Source organism: Ochlerotatus camptorhynchus, unplaced genomic scaffold (assembly GCF_037179485.1).
Source record: "Ochlerotatus camptorhynchus isolate MF236.1 unplaced genomic scaffold, CSIRO-AGI_Acam_v1.1 ptg000416l, whole genome shotgun sequence".
NCBI classification, from domain to species: Eukaryota; Metazoa; Arthropoda; class Insecta; order Diptera; family Culicidae; genus Ochlerotatus; species Ochlerotatus camptorhynchus.
The window spans coordinates 304,897-330,800 of NW_027040902.1; the positions used below are offsets into that span (position 1 = coordinate 304,897).

General features: G+C 38.3%; 2 protein-coding genes across 3 annotated transcripts in view; both read left to right on the plus strand.

The window, feature by feature from the left end:
• Window positions 1-25,904, plus strand: part of igl (igloo) — a 354,198-nt gene that overhangs the window by 26,149 nt on the left and 302,145 nt on the right. The gene's annotated exons all lie outside the window — the stretch shown is intronic.
• On the plus strand, window positions 22-24,764 carry LOC135711024 (leucine-rich repeat-containing protein let-4-like). Of its 2 annotated transcripts, XR_010518450.1 has the most exons (3): window positions 22-107; window positions 16,196-22,663; window positions 22,721-24,764. XR_010518450.1 is itself a non-coding variant. In XM_065233768.1 (2 exons), the coding sequence occupies exons 1-2, from the start codon at window positions 91-93 to the stop codon at window positions 17,379-17,381; spliced, it is 1,203 nt and encodes a 400-aa protein (XP_065089840.1). In that variant the 5' UTR covers window positions 22-90; the 3' UTR covers window positions 17,382-24,764. The 2 variants fall into 2 exon arrangements, 1 of the variants encoding a protein (XP_065089840.1); XM_065233768.1 differs by having other exon boundaries at window positions 16,196-24,764.

Sequence of the window (25,904 nt, forward strand, 5' to 3'; positions counted from 1 at the left end):
ACTCTCCGCTTGCTGGTGCAGTCGTCGGCAAAACGTTCAACTGTTCGGCGTGAACTTTACTGGTGCGGGAAAACGCTAGCTCTAAAAATAATGGCATTCGTTGGCAAGTAAGTGTGAAAATAAATGTGTTGCAAATTTCCGCTAGGCATCGATTGTCAGTATGTTTCCTGTGGAATAGAAAGCGAGCCGAGTAAAAACGGTCGCCATAATCCACACCGCTCCCTATTGGCTATCTACAATGTTGCAAAATTGGTTCAATTCCGAGTAAAAGTGGGTGTGATTCTAAACAAGCTGCAGCGAGGTGGCACTTTGTGATAAGATAATAATTATATCATCCGCTCGCTGGAGACAGTTGTGAACTCCTTTATCAGAACGAAGGTCGTTCTATCCGGCATTCGAGGCCCAGCGATAGTGAGCGCAAAATCAAGACAAATCGGAAGTATATGAGTGGCAATTTCACGGGTCATTGAAATAGGAATCGTGGGAAGAGTGGCAGATTTATCGATTGCTTCCTCAGACTGCGTGTAGACGGTCGGCAGTTAAGATATCAATCGTGTTGGCAAATGAAGGTGGTATGTATGAAGGAACCCCGGAATGGGTTTTCCAAGGAACGCTTTTGGTGATGGATGAAATTTATAATGGCGGCGGGTTATACTTTCTTACCTATCGCCGCACTTTTAGAGCACGCGCTAATTCAATATTCGTAGCGAAGACCGATATGACAATATGTCTGGTTTTCTTTAACGTCCAACTTTTTTTTCGGTCAATTTGTAAACATAAATTAGACCTGTGGATGTAAATATAAACAAATTAACGGTTTACATATACAAACAGTTTTCGGTGTCACGTGCTGAGAGATAGCCGAGCATGAGGATTGCTTGATTTAGACGCAAATTGCTATGTCCGTTCCGTTTTGGTTTCAAGACCGCGTTTGTGCACAGAAGACATGAAAACTAAACGACTTGAATGTACACCGCAAGATTGAAGTCGTTGCACAGTTATTGCACTGAAGCCGCTAGGTATCATATGTGTTGAATGGTCGGACGCAATTCCGTAGACAAATGTGCCGACGTCGTCTTTTCGGACTAGAAGCTCTGTGTTTTGATGCTGTTGCCACTCCCGGGAGCAAGTAGTGTTAATAGAATGATTAAATAATGATACACAATGGTATGGTGTGCATGCCAGTCGGAAAGATTCGGTCAGCAGAGATACGGTGCGTGGGTTAATCAGGTCACGCATTGACATTAATGGTTGGCGAATACATGCGTACGACTTCGATAGGCGATATGCGATACTACGTCAGTTTACTACTTAAGGACTACTATAACACAGTGTATCAAAAAATTGTCCGTATACCAACTTTTTGAAACTTTGTGAATTTCAAAATGTTTGGTTAATACAATTTAATGAAATAGGGGAAATGGATGTAATGTCGGCCTAAATGCCCCTAATGTGGACCCATACATAAGTTCAGCAATTGACTAAATTTTCAATAGCGACCAAAATATCCATTAGTACCGTCCCATCTAGATGCATCTAGCTAAAATTGATAAATAGCAGATTTTTAGCGATGGGCCCAATCTTAGATCCACAGGCCAACATTAGAACCATTTCCCCTACATCTTTTTTAAACAGCTGTACAACTGTTCCTCAAAAATATTACAACAGCTGAAAGGGAAGTTTCTCGATACATTGTACATGCCAATGATACTAAACCAATACAGATATGATTTATATTCGAGACAGAATTTTTTTCTTTGTCGATACCGACTTGATTGCTGACTACTAAAGAAGTCGGTATCGTCAAGAAAAGTGTAATAATCTCTGTAGCAATATTTTGACATCCGTCCTGGATTTTTTTTTGCGTAATACAAGCTATAGACAGATACACATATTAATATGTTACATATTCTTGTCTTGTGGTTTGTGGGTGTCTTGTCATCAGCAGTCCTGTACACCAAAAAGTGTCTTGCGCATATTTGAGACTTCTCGCTTTCATTAACTGAAGAAATAGAACTATCTCAGATTGCAGATTCATCGCTGGAATGTCATCTTCCCCAGAATGCACAGGGGTTGAAATTGTCGTGCTCGTGCGCTTAATTGGTAACGCCTTAATAATCTCATTTTAGAGTGTTGTGATGTCTACCGAGAAGTTTATTGTTATGCTAATGCGCTTGTTTTGAAGTTTTCATATCTATGACTACTTAAGTGTATAATTGAGATAGAAATGTTTTTTTTTTTATGTTTTTCAATAAATATAGTTGGTCACTTCACAAAAATTGTAGTAACTTTTCTGACAAAAAACTTTGTCCAAGACACCAAATTCACTAACTTTTTATTTTTGAAGACAAAGTCTGTTCCATTTAGAATTTGGCCGCACTAAATAGGTCATTTATCCAAGGGGAAATAAAGTACAAAAACGTTAAAGGCATGATTTTTATTTAGCATTAAGGGAAGAATACAACAAAAATTATTCGTCAGCTTTTCGGACGAATTTTCGAAATTTTCGCGAAATACCTCTCATCATTTGTTGCACCATAGTACTGTCAACCTCATCTACCATCCTTTTCCACCACTTCTCCAAATCAGATGGTGTTTGGATTGTTTTGCCACATTTCTTCAATTTGCGCTTGATAATTGCCCAAAATTTTTCAATGGGACGAGAATCTGGACAATTTGGTGGATTGATACTTTTCTCAATAAAATCGACATTATTCTGCTTATACCATTCTATGACATCGCGGCTGTAATGGCAGCTGGCTAAGTCAGACCATAACTTTACGGGACCTTCGTGTGACTGAATGAGCGGCAAAATTATGTTGTTAAAGTTGTCCATTTATAGTCGCTCCAGTGATGAAAACCTTTGTTTCCTTTCCACAACTGCAGATGCCTTGCCAAATCATCAACTTGCAGCGAATTTATCTGCAAAGACAAATTTGAATTTATCCGGAGCACCCCCCTTACGTTTAGCAAAGTAAAAATTTCGGCCCGGGATTTGTCCAAAGTCCATTTTTACGTAAGTTTCATCGTCCATCAAAATCAGCTGGGTGACATGCCGCCATTTTATTGAAACCAACATCTGAAACGTCACAATTCCAGTGTGAACTGCAAAAATGGCGTGACTGAATTGCCTTATTTTCATCAAATGAAATTATTTTCCCTTTTATGCCATATAAATTTTTGACTTCGTGGTAGAAAATCAGAAAATAATATTTCATGAGTCCTAAGTTTATTTTTCACAAAATGTAAGCAAAAATATTAAGAATATCCATAATATCAGTCACGCTTTTTTTGAAATTCTGGCTTGAATCTTCTATTTGTTTACAAATTATGAGCTGTCAGTGGGGCCCACAATTCGCGGGCCCGCAGCGATGTTAGCTCTTTTCAAGGGAAGGCAAACAAGATAGGGATGCCACCTAGCTGATCAAAATACATCCGTTATACTTGATCAGAACTTGCTCGTACAGCTTCCTTGCACAGGTTTTGGCAACCAGGTTTTGTTTCAGCGTCCTGTTGGTCTCGCATACAGTTTCGCCGAACTGTACTGTGTGCCGCACTGAACCTTTTCGCCAAATCACGACCGGAGATCCTAGGATTCTTTTGGACTGCCCTTATGACCTTCGCTCGTAGTTTTCGGTCATATGTTCCACTTCTAGGTTTGTTTTGTTTTACACGATCCAACGTTAGTGTTTCCCGGTAAAGTTTAAGCACGGTATTTACAGTCGATTTTGGAAATTTGAGAGCCTTTGCAATCATTCCTCCTGACAACGTTGGATTTTGCACGGGAGTGTGCAGAATTTTTTCACGTCTGTCACGTTCTATCTTCGATTACTTTTGAACAAGTATATTAATTGGAAGATTGCCGCAAAAGCTCAACGCAGATGTCGCCACTGCATGATGATGATAATGTTGACAGACTGCATATAAAATTCGTGAAAATTAGCATTAAATCATAATTTTCATCAAGCCTGCGTGAAATCCTTCCAATATAACATTCGAATTGAAGAAGAAAACGTTTTTACGATCAGACTGATGTGCATCTTTGACTTTTCCAGGTGAACTGTCATAAGATATATTCATTTCATTTCATGGCTCCATCAATGCTGCATCGTAAATATGATGGTAAACAGAAGTAAATTGCTCAATTACTCAAAATAAAGATGATTTGTCATCTTGTTTTCACTTTGAAGACCATCTAGCACCATTTTTTTTAGTATGGTGCGTGTTGAGTAAATTAAGTTCCGGTGCGTTTTCCGTCGAAAATTGTGAGTATCAATATGGTTGCTTAAAAAAGGCCAAAATGAACATTTATTGAATATTAGCGTCCTAAACAACCAATTCTCTATTACCACCAGCATGATACAACCTTTCATGAGTAAATTCACTTAATTTCCACTTTCATCTTAGTGAAAATCGCACGTATTTACTAGTTTTTTGAAAAATGCAGCTGCGCAGGAGGTAACCTCTCCCTGTAGGTGCAAACTTGTTATGCATAATTTGTCATGAAAACATCTCCGATCCATACCGAAATAATAACAAATAGTTTTTAAACACGTTTTCTTACACGATTCGAGCAAAAGTTTCCACGGGAAATTATTAGTTTTTCTTTATGGACCGATTTGCCCCAAAAAGCGTCTGTTTTACTTGGAAAATTTGGAAACTATCCTCCTTCTAGTAGTTCTCACTTCGAAATGTAGGTGGCGAAAGCTTGGAAAAGTCATGTTATCAAAGAGGGTTTCTAAGTGGGGAAGTCGCCGTTAGTGGCGCTTAAGTCGAATAGGACTCTTTATACAAGTTTTTAGAGAAATTTTGTTCAAGCCTCAACGTCTGTTCTCTGTGCTGGAACATACTTTATTTGACGTTTATTCGGACTTTGGGGCTGTATTTTATTGTAACTGTTTCATTTCTACTTTCACAGATTTGACATGTTCTAAATAGGTATGGATAACAATTAATTCCATAACATTACTGATTACAGCAACCTAATATGATTTTAAATCAAAATACCTCGAAGGTTTTGTGGATTTTTTTTTATATATTTTACATACTTGTAACTCAACCAGGTGCAAAAGGGTGCACATTATCTCCAACGAATCTGAAACTACAATATGTTTGCTTCAAAATGATGGTAAGCCATTAAATTGTAAGCGACTGGAAGGCAACTTCAAAATCATCTTCAGAATTTTGTTCCGAATCCTTTGCAGTGCTTTTTTTCTCCTGGTAGTGAACAGCTAAACTAAATTGGCACAGCATAAAGCAAGGCCGGTCCAAACACTTGTTTAAATATTAATAGTTTATTTTTAAGGTAAAGTTGGGATTTCCTGTTTATAAGAGGATGTTAACATTTTATATATTTGTTACATTTGGCCAAGTACCATTCCCAGATATTTCACTTGACTTCACCAAGAAATTGGAACTCCGTTCATAGTGGCTATGTGACTACTACTAGGTTTCAAAAAGGACGCTCTAAGGCTAAGGTGAAAACATTATAAGTTGAGTTTTGGAAGCGTTGGGAGAAATCTTCCATTTTTTTTTTAAATAAGAAGAGAAACTATCTAAACTATTCGGCAATCTGCTGTAAATAACACGAAGACTTCTTCCTTTAGCGGAAATGCCGTCGTCATCAGCGAACAAAGATTTGTGGCAAACCTGAGGTAAATCTGGGAGGTCCGAAGTGAAAATAGTACACAATATAGACCCAAGAATGCTACCCTGAGGAACTCCTGCTCTAACAGGTAGTCGTTCAGATTTGTAATTTTTACAATTTACCTGTCAGGTAAACAATTTTGAACAAATTTCATTATATAGAGTTCATCATGCCAAAACACTGTCTAATGCTTTTTATATGTCTAGAAGAGCAACTACAGTTGAGCAGCCTTCAGGTTTGTTTGAACGAATTAAATTGGTAACTTTTTCAGAGTTGATGAGTAGTTTAATGCCCATGGCGAAATCCAAACTGTTCATCTGCAAAAATTGAGTTCGTATTAATGTGAAGCATCATTCTATTCAAAATATTTTTTTTCAAAAAGTACACTTATTGAATAAAGCAAACTTAATGGACGGTAGCTAGAAGTTTCAGCTGGATTTTTATCCGGCTTCAAAATTGGAACAACTTTTGCATTTTTCGATTTATCAGGAAAGTATGCTAGCGGCGCCGGTGGTGAAGTGGTAAGCGTGTTTACCTATCACCCCCCTCTCGCCTTCCTTCGGGAAGTAAAGCCGTTGATCCTCCGGTTCATGAGTTGATGGGTCGATAGGTAGGGTTCCGGTGTGGAAGCTGCCTCCCCGGCGTCGGTAACATTGGTGCTCAGCATGGAAAACAAGATCGACGGAAAACAAATCAAGTAAAAAAAAGGATAGTATGCCAATTGGTAACATGTGTTAAAAAGTTTCATCAAGGAAGACAAGGTACTCTCTGGGAGTTTTTTGATGAGGATATAGAAAATTCCATCATCACCTGGAGCTTTCATATTATGAAACTTTTTAGTTATAGACCTTACTTCGTTCAAACCAGTCCCCCAGGAATCATCAAAAATATTTTCCCGAGAGAAAATATTCAAATAATCCCGAGCAACCTGATTCTCAATAGGACTAGTAAGACCTAAACTGAAATTATGGGAACTTTCGAATTGCTTAGCAAGTTTCTGAGCTTTTTCCAAATTTGTGGTTAAAATTTTACCACCTTCTTTAAGCGCTGGAATTGGCTTTTGAGGTTTTTTTCAAAATTTTTGTGAGTTTCCTAAAGTGTTTGAAACTCGGGTCTAATTTAGAAACATTATTTTCAAAAGTTTTGTTCCTCAGGGCAGAGAATCGCTTTTAAATTTGTTTTTGCAAATCACGCCAGATAACTTTCATGGCAGGATCACGTGTTCTTTGATATTGTCTCCTACGGACATTTTTAAGACGGATCAAGAGCTGAAAATCGTCGTCTATTATAATTGAATCGAATTTAATCTCGCATTTTGGTACTGACTCAGCGCTTGCTTCAACTACAGAAGCAGTCAGAGATTCAAGAGCATAATTAATTTCATCTTTGGTTTCCAAAGGAATGTTTGGATCGAAGTTATATTCCATAAATGTTCGATATTGCTCCCAATCAGCTCTATGGTAATTGAAAGTAAAGCCGGTTGGGTTATGAAATCATTTCTTGGGATATTTCAAAAGTTACTGGAAGGTGATCAGAACCAAAGTCAGCATGGGTAACCAATTGGCTACAAAGTTGACATGAATCAGTTAAGACCAAATCAATAGTTGAGGGGTTTCTTGCTTAAGAAAAGCATGTTGGGCTGTTTAGAAATTGAATAGTGTAATAACCTGCAGAACAATCATCAAACAGAATATTTCCATTGGAATTGCTTTTAGCATTATTCCATGAGCAGTGGTGTTTTGCATTAAAATCACCAATAATGAAGAATTTAGACCTATGACGGGTAACTTGTGCTGTTTAAATTTGTTGTAGAGTGAGAGAAAGAGTTTAGTTCAGAAATAACTCGCAAGGCAGCGCTAATGTGACATTCATTTGGAATAGTCTGCCCTAGCTTAACATATGGAGTAGATAGAAGGTTTCCAGCTTCGGTAGAGTTGTTCAGATGGATACACCTGTAGGTATTAGAGTGGGTCCCCGTTATATGGAAAAACGCAAACTTTACATCACCAAGCGAGAACAACCCTTTTTTGGTTCCATTTGGAGTACCAAACAACTGTGCCAAATTTGGGGACGATTGGTTGACCCCCGTCTATCCGCATTGCGTTTGAAATTTGTATGGAAATTAGTATAGGAAAACCTACTTTTTTGCATTTTTATTCCTAGAGACCACAATTTTGCTTGAACCATGCAACTAACCATGTTCAAATATTTTCTAGGAAGTGGCTAACATCTTGCCAAAGATAGTACGGTGCTAGAACGTCTATTAAAAATGTATTTATTTTTGCCTTGATTAGTTTTCCGTCGATTTCTTCCGTACTGAGTACCAATGCTATCGACGCCAGGAAGGCAGCTGCTACACCTGGACACTACCTATCGACCATCAACTCATGGACCGGGGACCACCGGTTTTTTCCCTTCCTGTGAACAGAGATTTAAAAAAAAAGGAAAGGAAAAGGAAAAAGTAATAACTGAGTTTCTTATCTTATCGATTTGGTATGTTGAGATGAATTTTTTAAAAACAAGAGATTTATCTCATATGCGTAGTTGTAGAGCGAGAGGGGGCTAAATACACCCTCACTTATATCAATAGAAGTAAAGTTTCAAACTGAAATAACTTCGGAGTTTCCTATCTTATTGATTTGGTATGTTCAGATGAATTATACAAAAACAATCGCTCAATCTCATAAGCGTAGCTAGATATCGGGGAGGGAGGCTATATCCACTTGTCCGTACAGTTGTTAGTGAGGTGATGTTGTTTGAATGATTAGCAGTTTGAAAATTTTAATTTTCAATATCAAGCTTTACGCCGGTAGTGTAGTGGTAAGCGTGATTACATCTCACCCCAGCAGACCTGGGTTCAATCCCAATCGGCACCGCCGGGATGTTCTGAGACATAACATCACTGGGAAGTAAAGCCGTTGGTCCCCGGTTCATAAGTTGATGGGTCGATATGTAGGGTCCAGGTGTGGGAGCTGCCTCCCTAGCGTCGGTAGCATTGATGTTCAGCACGGACAACAAGATCGATGGAAAACTAATCAAGGAAAAAATATATCATTACTCCACTCGGTTGCCTACCACAACCCCGCAATCTGATGTCAAGCAATGTCAGGAATGCTCACGAACCCCCAACATTTGCCAGAAAACTTATTACTAACTCAATGTATCTTCCAAATAAGCTCCAAATTGCATAATTTTTTTATCAAATTTTAAATGCAGTCCTCTATATCAGTAATACGCGCACCAGGCTCAAACCTTTGTAGACTACTTTTTAAATCTACTACTATTAAATCAAATATTAAAAATCCATCATCACCATCGTGGCGAACAGAAATAGTTTTTGCTACAAAAATTATTAAAAAATATCGTTATGACAGTTATCCATATAAAATAATCCGTTAAAAATAACTTCGTCAAGATACATAATTTGTCAATTCATAAAAAAACACTGCATAACTGTTTAAAAAAGACAGTTTTAACGTGTGAAATGCAGTATCTTTTAAATTCTGTAAGTGTTGCTGAACATTTGATATGTCTAGGCATCGAATTGAAAACATTTATTCCTTTATAATATAATGAATTTTGTGAAGCACAAGTCAAGAAATGTGGTGTTCTTATTTCAACCGCGTTTCTAGTATTATATCTATGAAAGTCACTTCCTCTTTCAATTCGATCACATAAATATCGAGGCAGCAAACCTTTAACTACTTTAAAAATCAACACCATAGTCAAATATACAATTTTTTACTTCACCGGCAACCATTGTACGGCGTCTAGCATCAAATTTGGGGAAGTGAATCAATTACATCTCAAAATCAAGCTGTATTTTACTGGCATAAATCGTTTTTCAGTTGACATAGAATTCCATACTTCTTGGCAATTTTCTTGATGCCATTGTCAATGTGAGAGTTGAACTTAAGTTTGTCATCAATAATCACGCCAAGATATTTAATCTCCCCAACGCGATCAATAGTCCCATCATCAATTACAACACAGACTTGATTAGGTCAATTCCGCGAAATTATCATAAATTGAGTTTTACTCGTATTCAATTTCAACTGCTTATACTTCAACCATCTACTTAGAGAACGCAAATCTTCATTCAAGTGTAAACGGCATAATCTAAATCCTTTGCTGCAATGAATAACACAGTATCATCTGCAAAAAGATTAATGTCGCAAAATCGTAAAATACGTCGCAAGTCAATAATATACATAATTAATAGCAGGGGCCCTAATACACTTCCCTGGGGCACTCCAACAAAAAACAATCCGTTGGATTCTGTCAGAAAAATAGCTTTCAAACCATTTATATGCAGTACTCGTAATTCCAAAGCGCTTGATTGATCTCAACATTAAGGGCCTAGAAATTGTTTCAAACGCGCGTTTAAGATCCAAAAAAACAGCAACAATCGTATCTTTACACTCCAAGTTATTTTTCCACTTCGCTAATACCAAATTTAACGCGGTTTCACAAGAATGACCTTCCCAATACCCCGATTGTTCTGGTATCAACAAACTATTACTATTTAAATACTCCAACAGCTGGCCTTTAACAACAAGTTCTAAAATTTTCTCTCATGTGTGCAACATGTTGATAGGACAAAACTCGTCGGCTCTAATCGTTCCAGCAACTTTTTGAATAGGAACCACTAAGGATTCCTTCCAAATTTGTGGCATATGTCCAGTTTGCAATGATTCATTAATAAGGTCCAGCAAGATGTGGCCAATGACATGAAAGCAATCTTGAATAACTCTAGCATTATCTATTGTAATTGGGTTTATCTATTATAATTGGGTGAAAACCTTCAAATCTACAACTACTACTATAACTTGGCTGTTTTATTTCGTTAGGTTCATAGACCAATTCAATGGATTGATTAATCAATGAAACACTGTCGACAAAATAATTATTAAACTTATCTGCAATTACTTGTTCTGACTGTTCTAATGTGCTATTAAAAGCTTAACGATTCAAATGATTCGAATTATGGTTTTGAGTAGCTTTTTTGGCGTTTTCAAGGTATATCGAAGTTTTAGAGCTATGGTGAGTTTTAAGGTGTTTCGCTGTGAGATCCTTATTCTAGTAATCACTTTGAAACTTTGTGTAATTAATAATTAAAAATGGAAGTGCATGTACAGTCCTCATGGCGGCCATTTGTGGATTCTACAAGGAATCTCCTTAAGGCTAAAGACTGGAACGCGCAAAAATTGGTCGACAAAAAAATCGTTTCTTTCAGTCATAATTCATATCACAAAAATCTTCTTATTTTTCTTTTGGTAATTCAATTCGTATATTTCAAGGACAAAATGTTCGTTTATTCTTTTGGTATGCCAAATCCGAACTGCCATGCCTTCCGATTAACCCATTAAATTTTGCACAGTGGTCTCATCGACCTTATTTGCCGCCGAGCGCCAGTTAGATTTAAACTGCTGCTCGTTTTCCATGGATTTATTAGTCTTTTTGAGATTCCGTTTGACCAAGGCCCAATACCGTTCGATAGGGCGGAGATCTGGGCTTTTGAGAAGGTTGTGGTCTTTGGGTACCACCAGGCATGGAAAATCATTTGCATTCATTTCATACATTCATTTACATTCATTTGCCCCTAACTTTTTTCATCGACAGTATTCCGTAAAATAATGTAAAGAACTTTTGTAGGTTTTGTTATTAGCTACAAGTTTTGCTCATAACTCAAATCTGTATCTCTTAAGCATCACGAACTAGAGCGTGCAGAACTTGTTACTGTTTTTCAGTGAATGTAAAATACATTAACTGAAAAACAGTAGTGGCTTCTGTTCGTTCTGCTTCGTCATGCATAAGAGATACGGATTTGACTTGTTAACAAAAGTTGAAGTTAATAACAAAACCTACAAAAGCTCTATACATCGTTTTGCGGAATGCTGTTGAAGAAAAAAGTTAGAGGCAAATGAATGTAAATGAATGTATGAAATGAATGCAAATGATTTTCCATGCCTGGTGGTACCCAAAGACCACAACCTTCTCAAAAGCCCAGAACTCCGCCCTATCGAACGGTATTGGGCCTTGGTCAAACGGAATCTCAAAAAGACTAATAAATCCATGGAAAACGAGCAGCAGTTTAAATCTAACTGGCCGCATTTCCAAGCACTCCTGGACGTAGATCTCATGATTTATCATTCCCGTAGTAATGAAAATGCCGCTGCCGCCTGTCAGACGAGATATTTTTTTCGGGAATTTCGATAGTTTGATGGTTTTGAAAATTTCAGCCACCTTCCCTTTTCCTGATGCGGTATAAAACTCCTGTTCCGGAAGCTGCTTGAATCCGCCTTCACATAAGTTTCGTCGTCCATGACGACACAGTCGAACTTTGTGAGCAGATTCGTATACAGCTTTCGGGACCGCTGCTTTGCCGACGTGTTTTGTTTGTAATCTCGGTTCGCCATCTTCACCTTCTTAAACGTCGACAACCCGGCTCGTTTCTTGACCCGCTGCACAGTAGTATGGGAGATATTGAGCTTGCCAGCAACGTCCCGGATGGAGAGGTTAGGATTCCGCTTATATTTCAGTGCCACATTCTTCGTCGTCGCTGCCACGTCCGGATTACGATTGCCGCCACTTCCAGGCTTCCTGGCGGTCGACAGACGCTCTCCGAACACTTTTAAAACGTGTGTCATGGTCGATTTGGCCACATCCAGCGATTTTGCCAACTTGGCGTGTGAGAACGTCGGATTCTCTTGCTGCGCGAGCAAACTTTTGACACGCTGCTCCTCTTGCTTGGACGTCATTTTGAAAACTGGAGAGCAAACGGTGAACACTCATCATAGGAACCATTGTATATGCACTCAACTTCCAAAAGCAGCATTTCAGGTTTTTTATGCATTTTTAACAGAAATACATCAATTTGAAGTTGACCAATTTTTACGCGTTCCAGACTTTATACAGCCCACTATGCGTTTTGAAGGCTATTATGGCGTTTTAAGGAAAATTTGGCGTTTTTAGATCATAGTGCTTGCAACGTAGTTTTGGCCCTACAATATCAGTTTTCAATATTGGTAGGTCGCAAAAATTTGAGAACCGTAGAAAAAACTTATAAAATTTAATTTAAAATATTCATTTCGAAAAAGTACTGTAAATTTCTGTTACTGTGATGCACATAAATGGAACGTCATATATCATGCAAGTTCACATTATTGAGGCGTTTAGACTTGTGCTGGTGTGCTGGTCCTAGTGTACTAAAACTGTACTAACTCATTAACTCATTTCCCCCTATTAATGAGTATATGTTACCCATTAATGAGTGACAGGTACTCATTATTAGGTAACATATACTCATTAATGGGGGAAAAAATAACTCATTTAATGAGCTAACCCACTTTTCTTCAAAATGGGTCTTTTTAACCATAAATGGGTTAAGTAAGTTAGCGTGTTTGTAAGCATCATTTATTGCAAATTACTAGTTTACGTGAAAGGATGTTTGCATGCATGCATGTTTACATCACCAGTAGAGTTCAGAATTTTTTGACGTCGGAGTACATCTTTCAGGAAGGGTGCCAAACCAGGGAAATGCAACGAAAATTGGTCAGACTCAGAGGTTTAAGTAAGAGTAATCTACGATTTACAAAAATTCTCCACACAAATCAGTAAAAGAGACTCATTCTCTGAGTAATATTCGTTTTCAATGTATTTATACTTGCCATCTCGGCTAAAAATTGGATATTGGATAGTCAAGCTCAGTGTGAAATTTGCATAACGAAGATGAACTAGCCTACGGCTAAAAATCTCCTAATTAAAGAAAAAAAAAAAAAATTGCATAAATTCCATATTTTAACTTGACAACACGGCCAGACTGCAGGTTTCTGTATTCAGTGAAGTTATTCGGATAGAGAATACCTATCACATGATTGGCCGCTTTGTTCAGAATTCACTCACCATGCAGCGCTAGTAACATTTGATTCAAAAGGCTTGCTTAAGCAGTCTACATTCTCTGAAAACGAATTTTATTCAGAGAGTGAGTCACTTTTACCTACACTCAAAAAATTCCACACGTTTGATCGAAGTGTTTAAACACTTGATTTTTTAAATGCACAATCACATTTACTTTAAGTGTATTTCACCTTGGTTCAATGTGTTATACACGTTAATTTCTAGTGTTTCAAACTTTGAAAAGTTGAAAATCTTTTACGATCTATTCAAGTGTATTGCACATTGAATCATACTACTGTTCAAAACAGATGGATTTAAAGTGTTTTCCATTTCAATACGATGTGAATTGCTTGCTCAGAAAGGTAAACATCGAAAACAAGAGTTGTGACTTTATCCTATCAAGCCACCTCACATATGATGAGAACAATCGTGGCACAGTGAGATCGAACGAAGACTCCGACAGCAGCACACCCCAACAGTCCATGATCGAATCCCAAATCAGGCCCATTAAAAAGATATGTGAAAGCTCTGGCCTCTGAAATTTGTTTATATATTTGTCGATTCATTTTTAGAGTTGGTAAAGTAGAAGTCGATAGAGTAGAATATTGTAGAATTTTGCAAAGCTATTGATATCACCATATGAGGCACATAGAATCCAAGTGTGTCACAATTCAATTCCATAGTGTTCAGGCATGGTTCATAGCATAAGATTCACACATGAAATGGATGTGTTTCACAATAAGCGCAAAATTAAGTGTGAGACACATGATGATGACGTGGGCAATTTTTTGAGTGTAGGTTACTTATGCGCTGAGTGACCAACACTTTGAGAAATGTATCCTTAGGAATGAGAAAAAGTTACTGAGCTAGTTTCGTTTTCTGTGTTTCGACTAGATAGGATGTTATTCAGATGGATAAGACCTATTGTATACTGGACACAAGGTGACGAGTCAACCGGGAAATCGTGTAAATGCCGGAAATTCTAAATCACCAGGAGAAGTCCGAGAATTTCGATGATGAACCGGGAAAAAATATAATTCGTCCTCTCTTCGAAAAATAATAATCTTCTCAAGTGCTAGATTTTCCGGATATAATCACTTTAAAAAACTTATTCGATATTTTTGATGAAAATTCCAAAGGAATCTAGAGGAAATTTTAGAATGAATTCAAGAGATAATAAGTTATGTAAGATAATATGTCCAATGGAGCTTTTGGAAGTATTTTTATAGAGTTTTGACTACAACGCCAAGTAAATTAAGTTCAAAGTAGAATTAGGGTTAACTACCCCATTTCCGGCCTATTAAGCATAACCCACAATTAGTCTTTCTTTATCTAGTTCAGTTTAGCACCAAACAGAATGTTACTATTACTGATGGCTACCAAATTTATTTACCTTTCCGTACGTACCGTAAGATTTGAAAACGAGAAACCAATCGTTGAGATATTGTCAAAAGTCCAACACTGCTTCTTGACGCCAAACTCGGCCTACGGCTTTTAAACTCGGCCTAACGCATTGAAACGCAATTGAAACGCAAATGAATTCACTTCGGCCTATCGGATGAAGATAAAAATTGATTCGGTCGGAGCGCTTCTTTTGTTTTTGGAAATAATGGGTGCAAACCTTCATACCATGCGTTCTCATTGACTTCGTTCGGTAGCTTATTAACTAAAGCATCGTACCAAACGCATAATTGACTTGTTAACTCTGAAATCATGGATTTATTCGAAGTTTTCTGCTCGATAGGCCCAAAATGGGCGATTAGGCCGAAGTAGTTCTCTACCCTTTTATGTGGTTTTGTGTGAAATTACATGACGATTGAAAAGAGAATTACAGGTTAATTTTTAATGAATATTCTAAAGAGAGTTTTTATGAGAACTTCAAAGAAATTCCGAGGGAATTGAGTTCTGAGGGAATATAAAATATAATTTCAAGTGAATTCTAATGAAAGTTCCAAAGGACATACGGAAAAAATATCAAGAATTTTAATTTTCAATTAAATTTTTAAACAGGTTATTTACAGATTTTTTACAGTTTTATTTAGCATTCCGCTAACAACCCAATTTCATTACTTCATTCAATAGGTTATTTTGTCATTTATATATTATTGAATGGAACAGCAAAATAATCTCGTTGTTCTACGTCAACAATGCGGTCGTGCTTTGGACACAACCCTCAACTTTTTTGTGACATTACAACAATTTCAGCATTAACAACGTGGGCCCTCAAATTCGCAGAAATTAACCTGAATTTTTAGAAGGTTGTAGGTTTCAAAACACTCAGATTCAATCTCACCTCTCAAATTGATTTTTTTATTTGCACTGCTGCGAAGTTAGTAACACTCGGTGTTGCATTTTATTTGTTTGTCGAACATTTTCGATAACGGCTCAACGAAAACGAGCGAAGATCTCTTAGGCAGTGTTGCAGCCGCAGCAGCGTTAAATTTTTGACAGATATGCTAATTTTTTGTTTAAATATTTGTACCAATACCAACCGACTTTGAATTTAGCACAGCATCTTGTGATATAAATTTCATACCACGCTACCGACTGGATTTTTTTTTTTCGTTCAATTGGTTTTTAAATATACATTACTGACAATCGAGTCTACGTGTTTCAAAACAATCTCGCTTAATCATGTTTCATTTTTAGCAAAACCAAAATGCTTGTCCTGCTTGCATTATTCATCCTAACTGTCGCACCGGACCAGATCGCTGGTGTGACCTATGAGTGCGAAGTCGTTGAAAACTACGACTCACACGGCCAAAAATACTGCGTATTCCGAGATGTCCAGTACTCTGACAACACTACGGATATCGCCTTCAAAGGACCAGCTGAGAAGCAACCACGCGTGGTTTTCGAAAACTCCCAGATGGTTCGACTTCCGAAACAATTTCTGGAAAAGTTTGGCAACGATCTGAAGGTGCTGAATGTATCGGGGTGCAATCTCACGTCGGTTGTGATAACCAAATCGATGGAGGAGTTGATTGCTATCGATAACTATATAAGCACGGTGATTGTCCACCAGAACGCGGCGAATTCTCCTATGAAGGAGATCCACCTGCAGTCGAATCGTTTGTCAGATATGTCCAACATTACGAGGAGCTGCAAGCAAGTGAGAATTCTGGATTTGAGCAGGAATCAATTGTTGGCCAAGGAGAGTGAACTGGATTTTTCCATGTTCAATGGACTTGATCAGCTAGAATACCTTTCGCTAGCTGATGTTGGAGCGTTATACATTAACTCAAAGAAGATGGTCTCTCTGCCCTCGTTAACTTTGCTGGATTTATCGGTAAACAGCTTGCTGCCTAAAGAGCTCCACGTCGATTACTTTCAGTCATTTGAAAAGCTCGAAACTCTACGGCTGAACAATAATGGTTTAGGCCAGCTAGACTACGCTGATCTCAATGGTGTCAAATCTCTCAAGGAGATTTATCTCGAGGGTAACGAATTCGGGTGTGAATATTTGAAGACAATGATTAAATTCCTTAACGACAATGATAAGAAAACACCAGTGGCACGGCCGGCTGCTAGTTGCCCTTCAGGGTACAACATTGTGCATCAGATGTGCTGCAAATCTGCAGATTTAATGAATATAGACATATCCAAAACATCACCTACGAAAACAAGCGATCATTCCACTGAAATACCTAATGGGTCATCTAGACCGGTTACAGTTCCTCAATCCCACCCGGAACCCGGAACATCCCAGGAGGGTGCTACCACTGTTGCCAGCAAAACCGTCAGCCCTTCGTCAAAGAATGCGGCTGCGATCGTAAAGATGAACATGGGATTTGCTGTTTTCGCATTGATTGCCATATTCCTGTCACGTGAGTAAGTTCGTAGAGGAGGTCTACAACCAAAGTCTGATACCAAATGAAAAATAAATCAATCTGGTTCTAACGTAATTAATATAGGCTTAGGTCCTACTGTTGAGCTTAGTAATTTTAGCGGTGCTTCTTCCTCTATTCTAAATTGAATGAAACAAACGAAAATAACCGTGCCCATGCACATGCCTCAACTTTGATGGCGTTCGACCTGTAAGTTTCGAAACAACCTTTCCAGCTTTTTTCCATGAATGTGATCCTCACACCCCGTGCTTTGCTCAGCTAAAACAGAAAACCACACTATAGGATAGATGGAAGTGCTCTTAAGTATTAACGAATAACAGTGTTTGGATGTATTTTGTCATCATCGACCGTGATTGCGTCGTTGGAATGTGTGAGCTTTTTTCCTCATCAGAATGGACAAAGTTTTGTTTTTAGCTTGGTTCAAGAAATCAATGTGGTAACACTTACGCTATATGTGGGGCAGCATAAAAATTGAGGAAGACAAATTCATTGTTCGCTTGGACGCTAGGAACTTCACGCAGAGGAACGAAAGATATAATTCGATTAGGTGCAGACGTTGGGAGATGTTAAGTAATCCGTTTGACGTCAGCTTTTGGTAGACTTTTATAGAGTGTGGTGGATAATGTGAACCAACGAATAACCAGTGATAAATGTAGGAAGACAGAAGGAGTAAAGTATGATGAAATTGTCCGTTTGTTGATTGGTTTTGGTTTATAAAGATAGTTTTGTATGGAAGTTAACCTTTCAGGAAGAACAACATGATTCACCATTGAGTTGCTGAATTTGGAAACGAGCACGCAGATTGATTGATTGATTGATTTCAGCATTCAGTTCTTAATAGGATTTTCCATGATGCTTTGACGATATCGCAACAGATTTACGGTCAATGTCGTAGAGAACAGGTTCGGCAATTTGAATTTGCCATCTCTTTCATTTTCCTTGTTACATAAAAACAGCAGGAGAATGACATTTACATTAACACTGCCGGCTCTGTCTTATACGGCATCAGTAATGTCGTCTAAAATTTGAGCTTGTTAGTCGCTTTATTAATATCAGGGTGCAACGATTTTACGACTACGGCACACATCTTGACCGCACACGAAGACGCATATCAAAAAGAATGACAACTCTGCCGGAATCTAAGGGATACATACAGTAGCGCTTGAACAAAGGTAGAACCAGTCTATAAAAAGAAAAAAAAAATAAAAAATACACAAATCCTGTCAGGCGGCGCCGGTGGTGTAGTGGTAAGCGTGATTACTTCTCACCCCAGCCGGCCTGGGTTCAATCCTGAGGCATAACATCTCTGAGGGAAGTAAAGCCGTTGGTCCCCGGTTCATGAGTTGATGGGTCGATAGGTAGGGTACAGGCACAGACAAACAGACGTAACTCTTCATTGTGTATCTTCGTTCATGCATTTAACGGTTGATTTGAATATTATCAGTTCCGCGAACTACTCGCCGCAGCGCTGGCATCGGATCACTTTGACGTTTCTATATATTCTATAGAACTTTTATGCAATATTGTTTACGAGTTAACGAGTAAGCTTGTTTTCCGCGAGAAGCCAGAGAGATGTCGCTACTGAGGTTATATGTTTTGAGATACTATGTTTTCAAGAACAAGTTTTTCAAAGAGTTAAGCAGCTGCAAACGAATTTGAACTTGCTAGGGACATCACCTCGAACAGTGGCTTTATAGAACTTTTGTCCGGGAAGCTGCTCATAATCCATTTTCACATTGATGCATCCTTCGTACTTTGTAAGAATCTTATTGTACAACTTTCGGGCACGTTTTTTGGCCACTAGATTCTGCTTCAGTGTCATGTTTGGTTGCTTACTGGCCTGAACAGTTCGGAATCCTTCTCGCTGAGGAATCTTTCTGGTGGTGCTTTGGCTGGCATTGAATTTCTTGGTGATACCCTAATCGTTCTCAACACCTTCAAATGCAGCTTCCGATCCTTAGTTCCACTACGACGCTTGCTATGATCCTGCCGAACGATAGTATGCCACTCACGGAAATGTTTGAGAACACTGCACAAGTATAACTTCTTTTAAACAAAATGAATCGTGACGAACTTTTCAGTAGAAGAGGATACATTTCAAAACAAACTGCTGTCAAAACATTTCAGATCTGACCGCTAGAAGGACTGAAGTAAAATAAACAGTGCGTCCAGATATTAAATGACTCAAGCTTTACTCGAATAATGAAACTGCCACTCAGCGATGCAAGGGGTGCGTTTCTATTCTAGTTTCAAATTGAAACAGTTCCTATAAAATACAACAGCATTGCAAACGGCATAACATCATAAAAGTCCTATAAAAATAGTTTTTTTTTATTTGTTGCTGTGAAGTTAATATATTAAGAACGACATGACATAAATAATTGAAGAACCTTTTTTTTTCATTTTAAATGGAAATAAAACCTTCACAGGTTCGATTTATAAGATGAATACCAACTTCTGTGAAGACATATCTGAGGTTCATGCAACTTGCATAATAAGTTTCTTCAAACATAGTGTGAGGTAGGCCATTTTCTCGTGTTGCACGAGAAATATTTGTGTTCCGGGAAAGCACCAACAAGGTCAGATGTACGTTTGTACTTGCCTTACCAATAAATCTAAGGCTTTGATATCCTCTGCTGTCCGAAGAAGTCGTCTCCACTCTACTCGATCCATGGCCACACGTCGCCAGCCTGGTAGTCTGCGAAGGGTCCGCAGGTCGCCTTCTACTTGGTCGATCCACCTTGCCCGCTGCGCGCCGTTCTTCTTGTTCCTGTTGGGTCGCTTTCGAGAATCATTTTCACTGGGTCGTCGTGCTGCATTCTTACGACGTGCCCAGCCCACCGTAGTCGCCCAATTTTTGCAATGTGGACGATGGATGGTTCTCCCAGCAGCTGGTGCAATTCGTGGTTCATTCGCCTCCTCCAGTCCTCCATGTTCCCTCATCCATCCGCACTCCACCGTAGTACCATCAACAACAACATCTTCCGTTCGAAAACACCAAGGGCGCGTTGATCATCCACGAGCATAGTTCAGGTCTCATGGCCATAGAGGACCACCGGTCTAATCAGCATCTTGTAGATAGTCAACTTCGTGTAGCGTCGAATTTTATTCGACCGGAGCGTCCTCTGTGCCATAAATTTCTCTGCGTCTTTAAATTTCTATGCTGGTATCATTTTCGGCGGTCACCAGTGAGCTCACATACACGAACTCGTCGACCACCTCGATTTCATCACCGTCAATCTGAACTCGGGGTCAGAGGCTAACATTGTCTTCCTCAGAACCTCTTCCTCTCATGTGTTTCGTCTGCGATGGGTTGATAGCAAGTCCAATCCGCCTAGCTTCAGCCTTCAGTCTGAGGTACGTTTCCACCGTCGTCTCAAAGTTCCATGCCATGATGTCGATTCCATCGGCGAAGTCAAGAAGCTGGATGGACTTCCTAAAGATCGTGCCACTCGTGTCTATCCCAGCTCTCCTTCTATCGCAATGTTAAATAGCAGACACGAAAGTCCATAACCTTGCCGTAACCCCCTTCGAGATTCAAAGCGACTCGAGAGTGTCCCCGATACTCGAACAACGCACATCACTCGATCCACCGTCACCTTGACCAATCGCGTCAGTTTTTTGGAAATCCGTACTCGTACATAATCTGCCATAGCTGATCTACGGCTATACGTTTATGCTGCGGGAATTCCATAGGCCATAATTGGAACACACTATCATAAGGTCATAGCTGGTACACCTACCCTAGGTAGTTGAGATGAATCCTTTCAAGATCTTATTTCATCACTCTTCTTTGTCGGCTATCCCACAGGGGAAGTTTCGGTTAGCTACGAAGTCTAGCAATCGAAATTGCTCATAAAAATATTAAAAATAATGAACAATCTTGGCACACTGAAAATAATCAACACCTTGAAAGTGAGTGAAACCTCCAACAAGGCTTGGTTTCCACAGAAATAAATTTGAACAGAAGTGGTTGAATGCAGATCAACAATTCTTGTAATGATAGCCATTTCATTGGAACTGAATGTTTGATTCCAAAAATGTTGTACAGAGTTCAATCGCACCATGGACTGATTCCTCGGTTTTCATGGGCATGCTAATTGAATACAATTACATGAAGGATCCAAAGTGAAGATGTATGCAGGATATCTAAATGTGTGTATATCAGTTAATCTGAATAAGTCACAAATGACCCAAGTGTGTTCAAGTGACTAACGGGTGATAACTAATAAATGAGAATTTTCACATGTTTTAGAAAAGACAAATTGATTTATTTCAAATGAAGCTACGACACGTTTCTACAAAAAAAATCAATGAACATTTGAATAAGGTACGTTATCAGCTGTTTGACGTAGCTTTGTCATGATGTGAGAACATGTGCATAGTACAGCATTTCAATTGATTTTACGAATGCAACTTTTGATTCGGTTTATCAGCTTATTACAATTCTTGGCCCTCCAATTGTTTGTGTACACCAACGAACTCATATTTCCAAAAAAAAAAAAATCTTCAGACAAGTTAGTTGGATTGCGGTTTTTTGTACACACGGGACATTTTAACTTTCCAAGAAGGTTAGTGTATTCTTAGCATAATGTGAGGATGCTTTATCCGGCAAAATCACATACTTTCCGTCTGCGTGATATTTTTGAAGAAATAGAATAAATTTTTATTCAAACATTAATTTTGGTACACTTCTTGGTTGATAGCCAAACCGCTAGGCTTGAACGATGGCTTAGAAATTCCTCTTCCCGATATAGCGATATACAGCTTCACTCTCTGTTCAAACTTGTGTTGAACTTGTATCTTACATTTGGAGATGTTGTACAACTATTATCTGAATAATATCGATCATTTCCAGGAATGTGAGATTTTGAGAGAGGAAAGTAACTTTCATCATCCAAAACGACACATTGTCTTGAGTAATTTCTTGTCATCCAACGGCAACGGTTTTCACGTTCGAAATTTGTTGATCGATGTATTCTGGAGCTCTTGAATTCTTTCGACAAACAATTCCTATCCTTTTCAACGTTTTACAGATGTGAGGTTGCGTCAAGGGGTAGGTCACTCCGCAAACCAATCTTGCGTTATCTTTTTTGTCAGTGTGCCGCAGGTGTGCCGATTGTGCCGGTCATAGAGCAAGCTGCGATTGTTTGTAAAATACCCATTCCAGCTACCCGGTATTTCTGACACCATAAATGTTTTGGTTTGAAATCGCAAGGATAAATCGGATTGCCGATGACGTGGAAAGTGGCGGGTGTGCGAAATGTTGGTGTTTTATGTTCATAGGATGATAAAAGTAAGGCTTTTAGAATTCCCTCAAAGGCAGACCAAAAACATAGCCTATCGTGCTTTGAAAAGCAACGGTCTATCAGCGGCTGGAAAGAGATGGAACCGACTATAGAGGATGACTCGACTTCTGTAGTTTATTTTGTATGAGTTGCATCATTATTTGAATTAAGGGTGCTAATGGGGTCTGAATAACTGCCCACTCTAGAACCTACAGTTCGTATATAAATCTATAACGGAGAAGTGAACTGCTGGTCTGAGTTCCTCTGGTATATTCAATTAGAGTATGTTCTTGAATACAGTCAACTTTTGCTCGTTCGGCTAAACCTATGAGCTAGTGAAAGGCTTTCGTTAGTTGGGCTGAGCTGTCAAGCTGAAAATTTGTTGAGGGATCCAGCAGTGTTCCCATTTTATTTACAACAATCCATTTACAATTGTGCTGATGGTGTGCCGGTGGATGTGCTCAAGCAGTGCTGAATCTAATTTCGGCACAATGTGATGAGTGACTTACCCCTTGGGTTGCGTGCACTTGAACTTTTTCGCGGCGTCCCGCTGACTTATCAAATCTTTGTTGTTGAACGTATTGTGTTGCGATTGAAGCCCTTTTTTGTTCATTATTTTGACTGGTTTTCCACTACCCCTCTTCCGAACTGTGATGAAGGATGCCAGAATGCGATAAACAGTAGAAATTGGTACATTCTCTGATTTGAAATGATCCACCGTAAACTTTTTCTGTACAAAGCGCTCACGAAGTGCTTCTTGCTTTTATGCCATTTTGAACACAAGGGAGAGAGCGAATTGATTTCCATAAGCTGTCTCTTTTTTGTTGACATTTGTGGTTTGGTATGAGAGAGCTGAAGCTATTCTAATTTTTTAGTTATCGTCCGTTATTATAATAAAACAACTGAATTTAATCTGAAATTTAACAACACAGTCTGAGTGCTCGTTACTAGTTTTATTTGAATGATCCGATCCAATTCGAATATTGTTTTTGGTTACAATGTATCAAACTAGAAAGATGCTATAAGGGTAAAACTTGTTTTAGTGGAAATTACGATCGACCGCTCACCATTTTTTATGAATGAAAAAACAAATTACTATTTATTTTATTTCTTCAAAGATAATTTATATTTTAAGGATACATTTTATCAGTATCATATAGCATCAAACGATTTGCAATTATTATATATTTGGAGTGCAAGAATGCGTCACATTTTATTGCAAGTTCATTGCATTACTATTAACAACATTGGCAATCTAATTGCGGACATAATTTGTCTATTGGCTTTGACTTTATTGGACGAAATAAAATATTTAAAATTTGTTTTTTTTATCAAAGTCATATTTTCCAAATGGTGCTCGCATAAGATACTAGGATACTAAATAAAAAGATATTTGTAGGGTAAGAAACACTTCTCCGAACATTAAAAAAAACTTGATCATTCATTCTAGTCTTATTAGCCATACTGTAAAAAATAGGAAACTTGAAGCTATGCCATCATATTTGTAGGAACGAAGAGACGAGATTTTGTAAAAAAAATGATACTTGCTTTGCTTAATGTTTTTTTTGTGTGATTATTCAAACAAATATGCTTTCTCTGTCTCTCTTTTCGGTAAAGAAAAATCAAATTAGTCACACTGCACATCAACAGAACGAGCAGAATATTAACAATGAGTGAATGCCAATTAGTAGACGAAAACATTGTAGAGAAAGAAAAAAAAAACAGCGTAGACGTTAGACAGGCTGAAAGCCACCGATATTCACAAATACTTTAGACATATAGAGACACAGATAGGTGATAACAATGAACAGCATCAGGAATAGGCTATCGCCCTCCCGCGCATAGTGTCATATGGTTGGAGGGGGAAGACTACCGAACAAGTTCGTCCCTTTGTTGATGCAGTTGAGCTGTAGCGTTTTTTAGCGGGTAAGTCCAATCTTGGTATACATATATACGAGGCAATACTCCTTGCATCATGCATATTCAAGTTTTAAACTACTCTTTGTCTGCAAATTTATCGCCAAAAATTTACTCATTTCTAGCATGTGATACACAATAAAGTCAACAATTTTGCTAACAGAACCAGTGAACGTTTGTGGGTTTACTAGAAAGAAAAATCCCTTCGATTGTACCTATGTATATTGAAATGGACGTAATGCCAGTTGCGTTACGAAACGAAACTTCTCCACCGACAAAGCTTTGGAATTGAGCTTTGATGTTTTTCCTTACTCTGTGAGAAAACAACGCGAAAAAAAAAGTTGTAGAAAGCATTTCACCCATTTTGTCAACTAAAACAATTAAATCAACTTACTAGACAATTAGTGGAACTTACTAAAAATTAGTGAACAAAATGTTCCAGTTTGCAAGGAAACAAGTGAAAGCTTTCTCATTTTAGAGTTAATTCCTGGGTTTGTTTACAATGCCGATGAAAAGCTTCCTTTCTGTGAGAGCGGAGGAAGAAGAGAGAAAAACATCGCACCTGGGGCAGCAGAAATTTTTATCGATTCTGCGTGCTTTCCACGTGGTTGTATTTTGTCTTGCATCGATGGAAAACTAACCGGCAGGAAAAAGTATCGCCATCGAAACCGCTGAGAGTACATATTCCTACTTTCCCAATTGTTGCGGCACCGTTGCGTTCAAAAATATACCTGCTCCCAAATTACGGTGTACTACTGATCTAGCTGTACGAATCAAAGTGGGAGCAAGGGAGACACTAAAAACTAAGTTCAATATGATTTATTATGTTCGATCAAACCAAATTCATTTGTTATGTTTACAGTGCACAGTGGGGTGCTTCATTTTCAAAAAAATATTTGTAATCTTACAGGGTGTCTCAGAATAGGTGTCACTAAAACAAATTTAATTTACAGCAAAACTAATTATTCAATTTAAACATTTATATACCATTTGAAAGCTACACATTATACAAACACGTCATACTGAGTCAAGTCAAATCCCTAGTGGTTTTCGTTTAGTACTTAACGTAATCGGTTTGCAAATCCATACAGTGCTGTATTCCTAAAATTTGTGCTAAGTAGTCGCACCTGCGCCCTTAACATATAAATCTGCCTAAAATAACGATGCGTCCGCCCCTGACGTTGAAGACGTTGTTTTAAATAACTTATTATCTAGTTGATATGGTACGATGCAAAACATTTACACTTTATTGATGCTGCATGATGAGCAGCACCGTACTCTACAGGTGGCGAAGGTGGCCACACA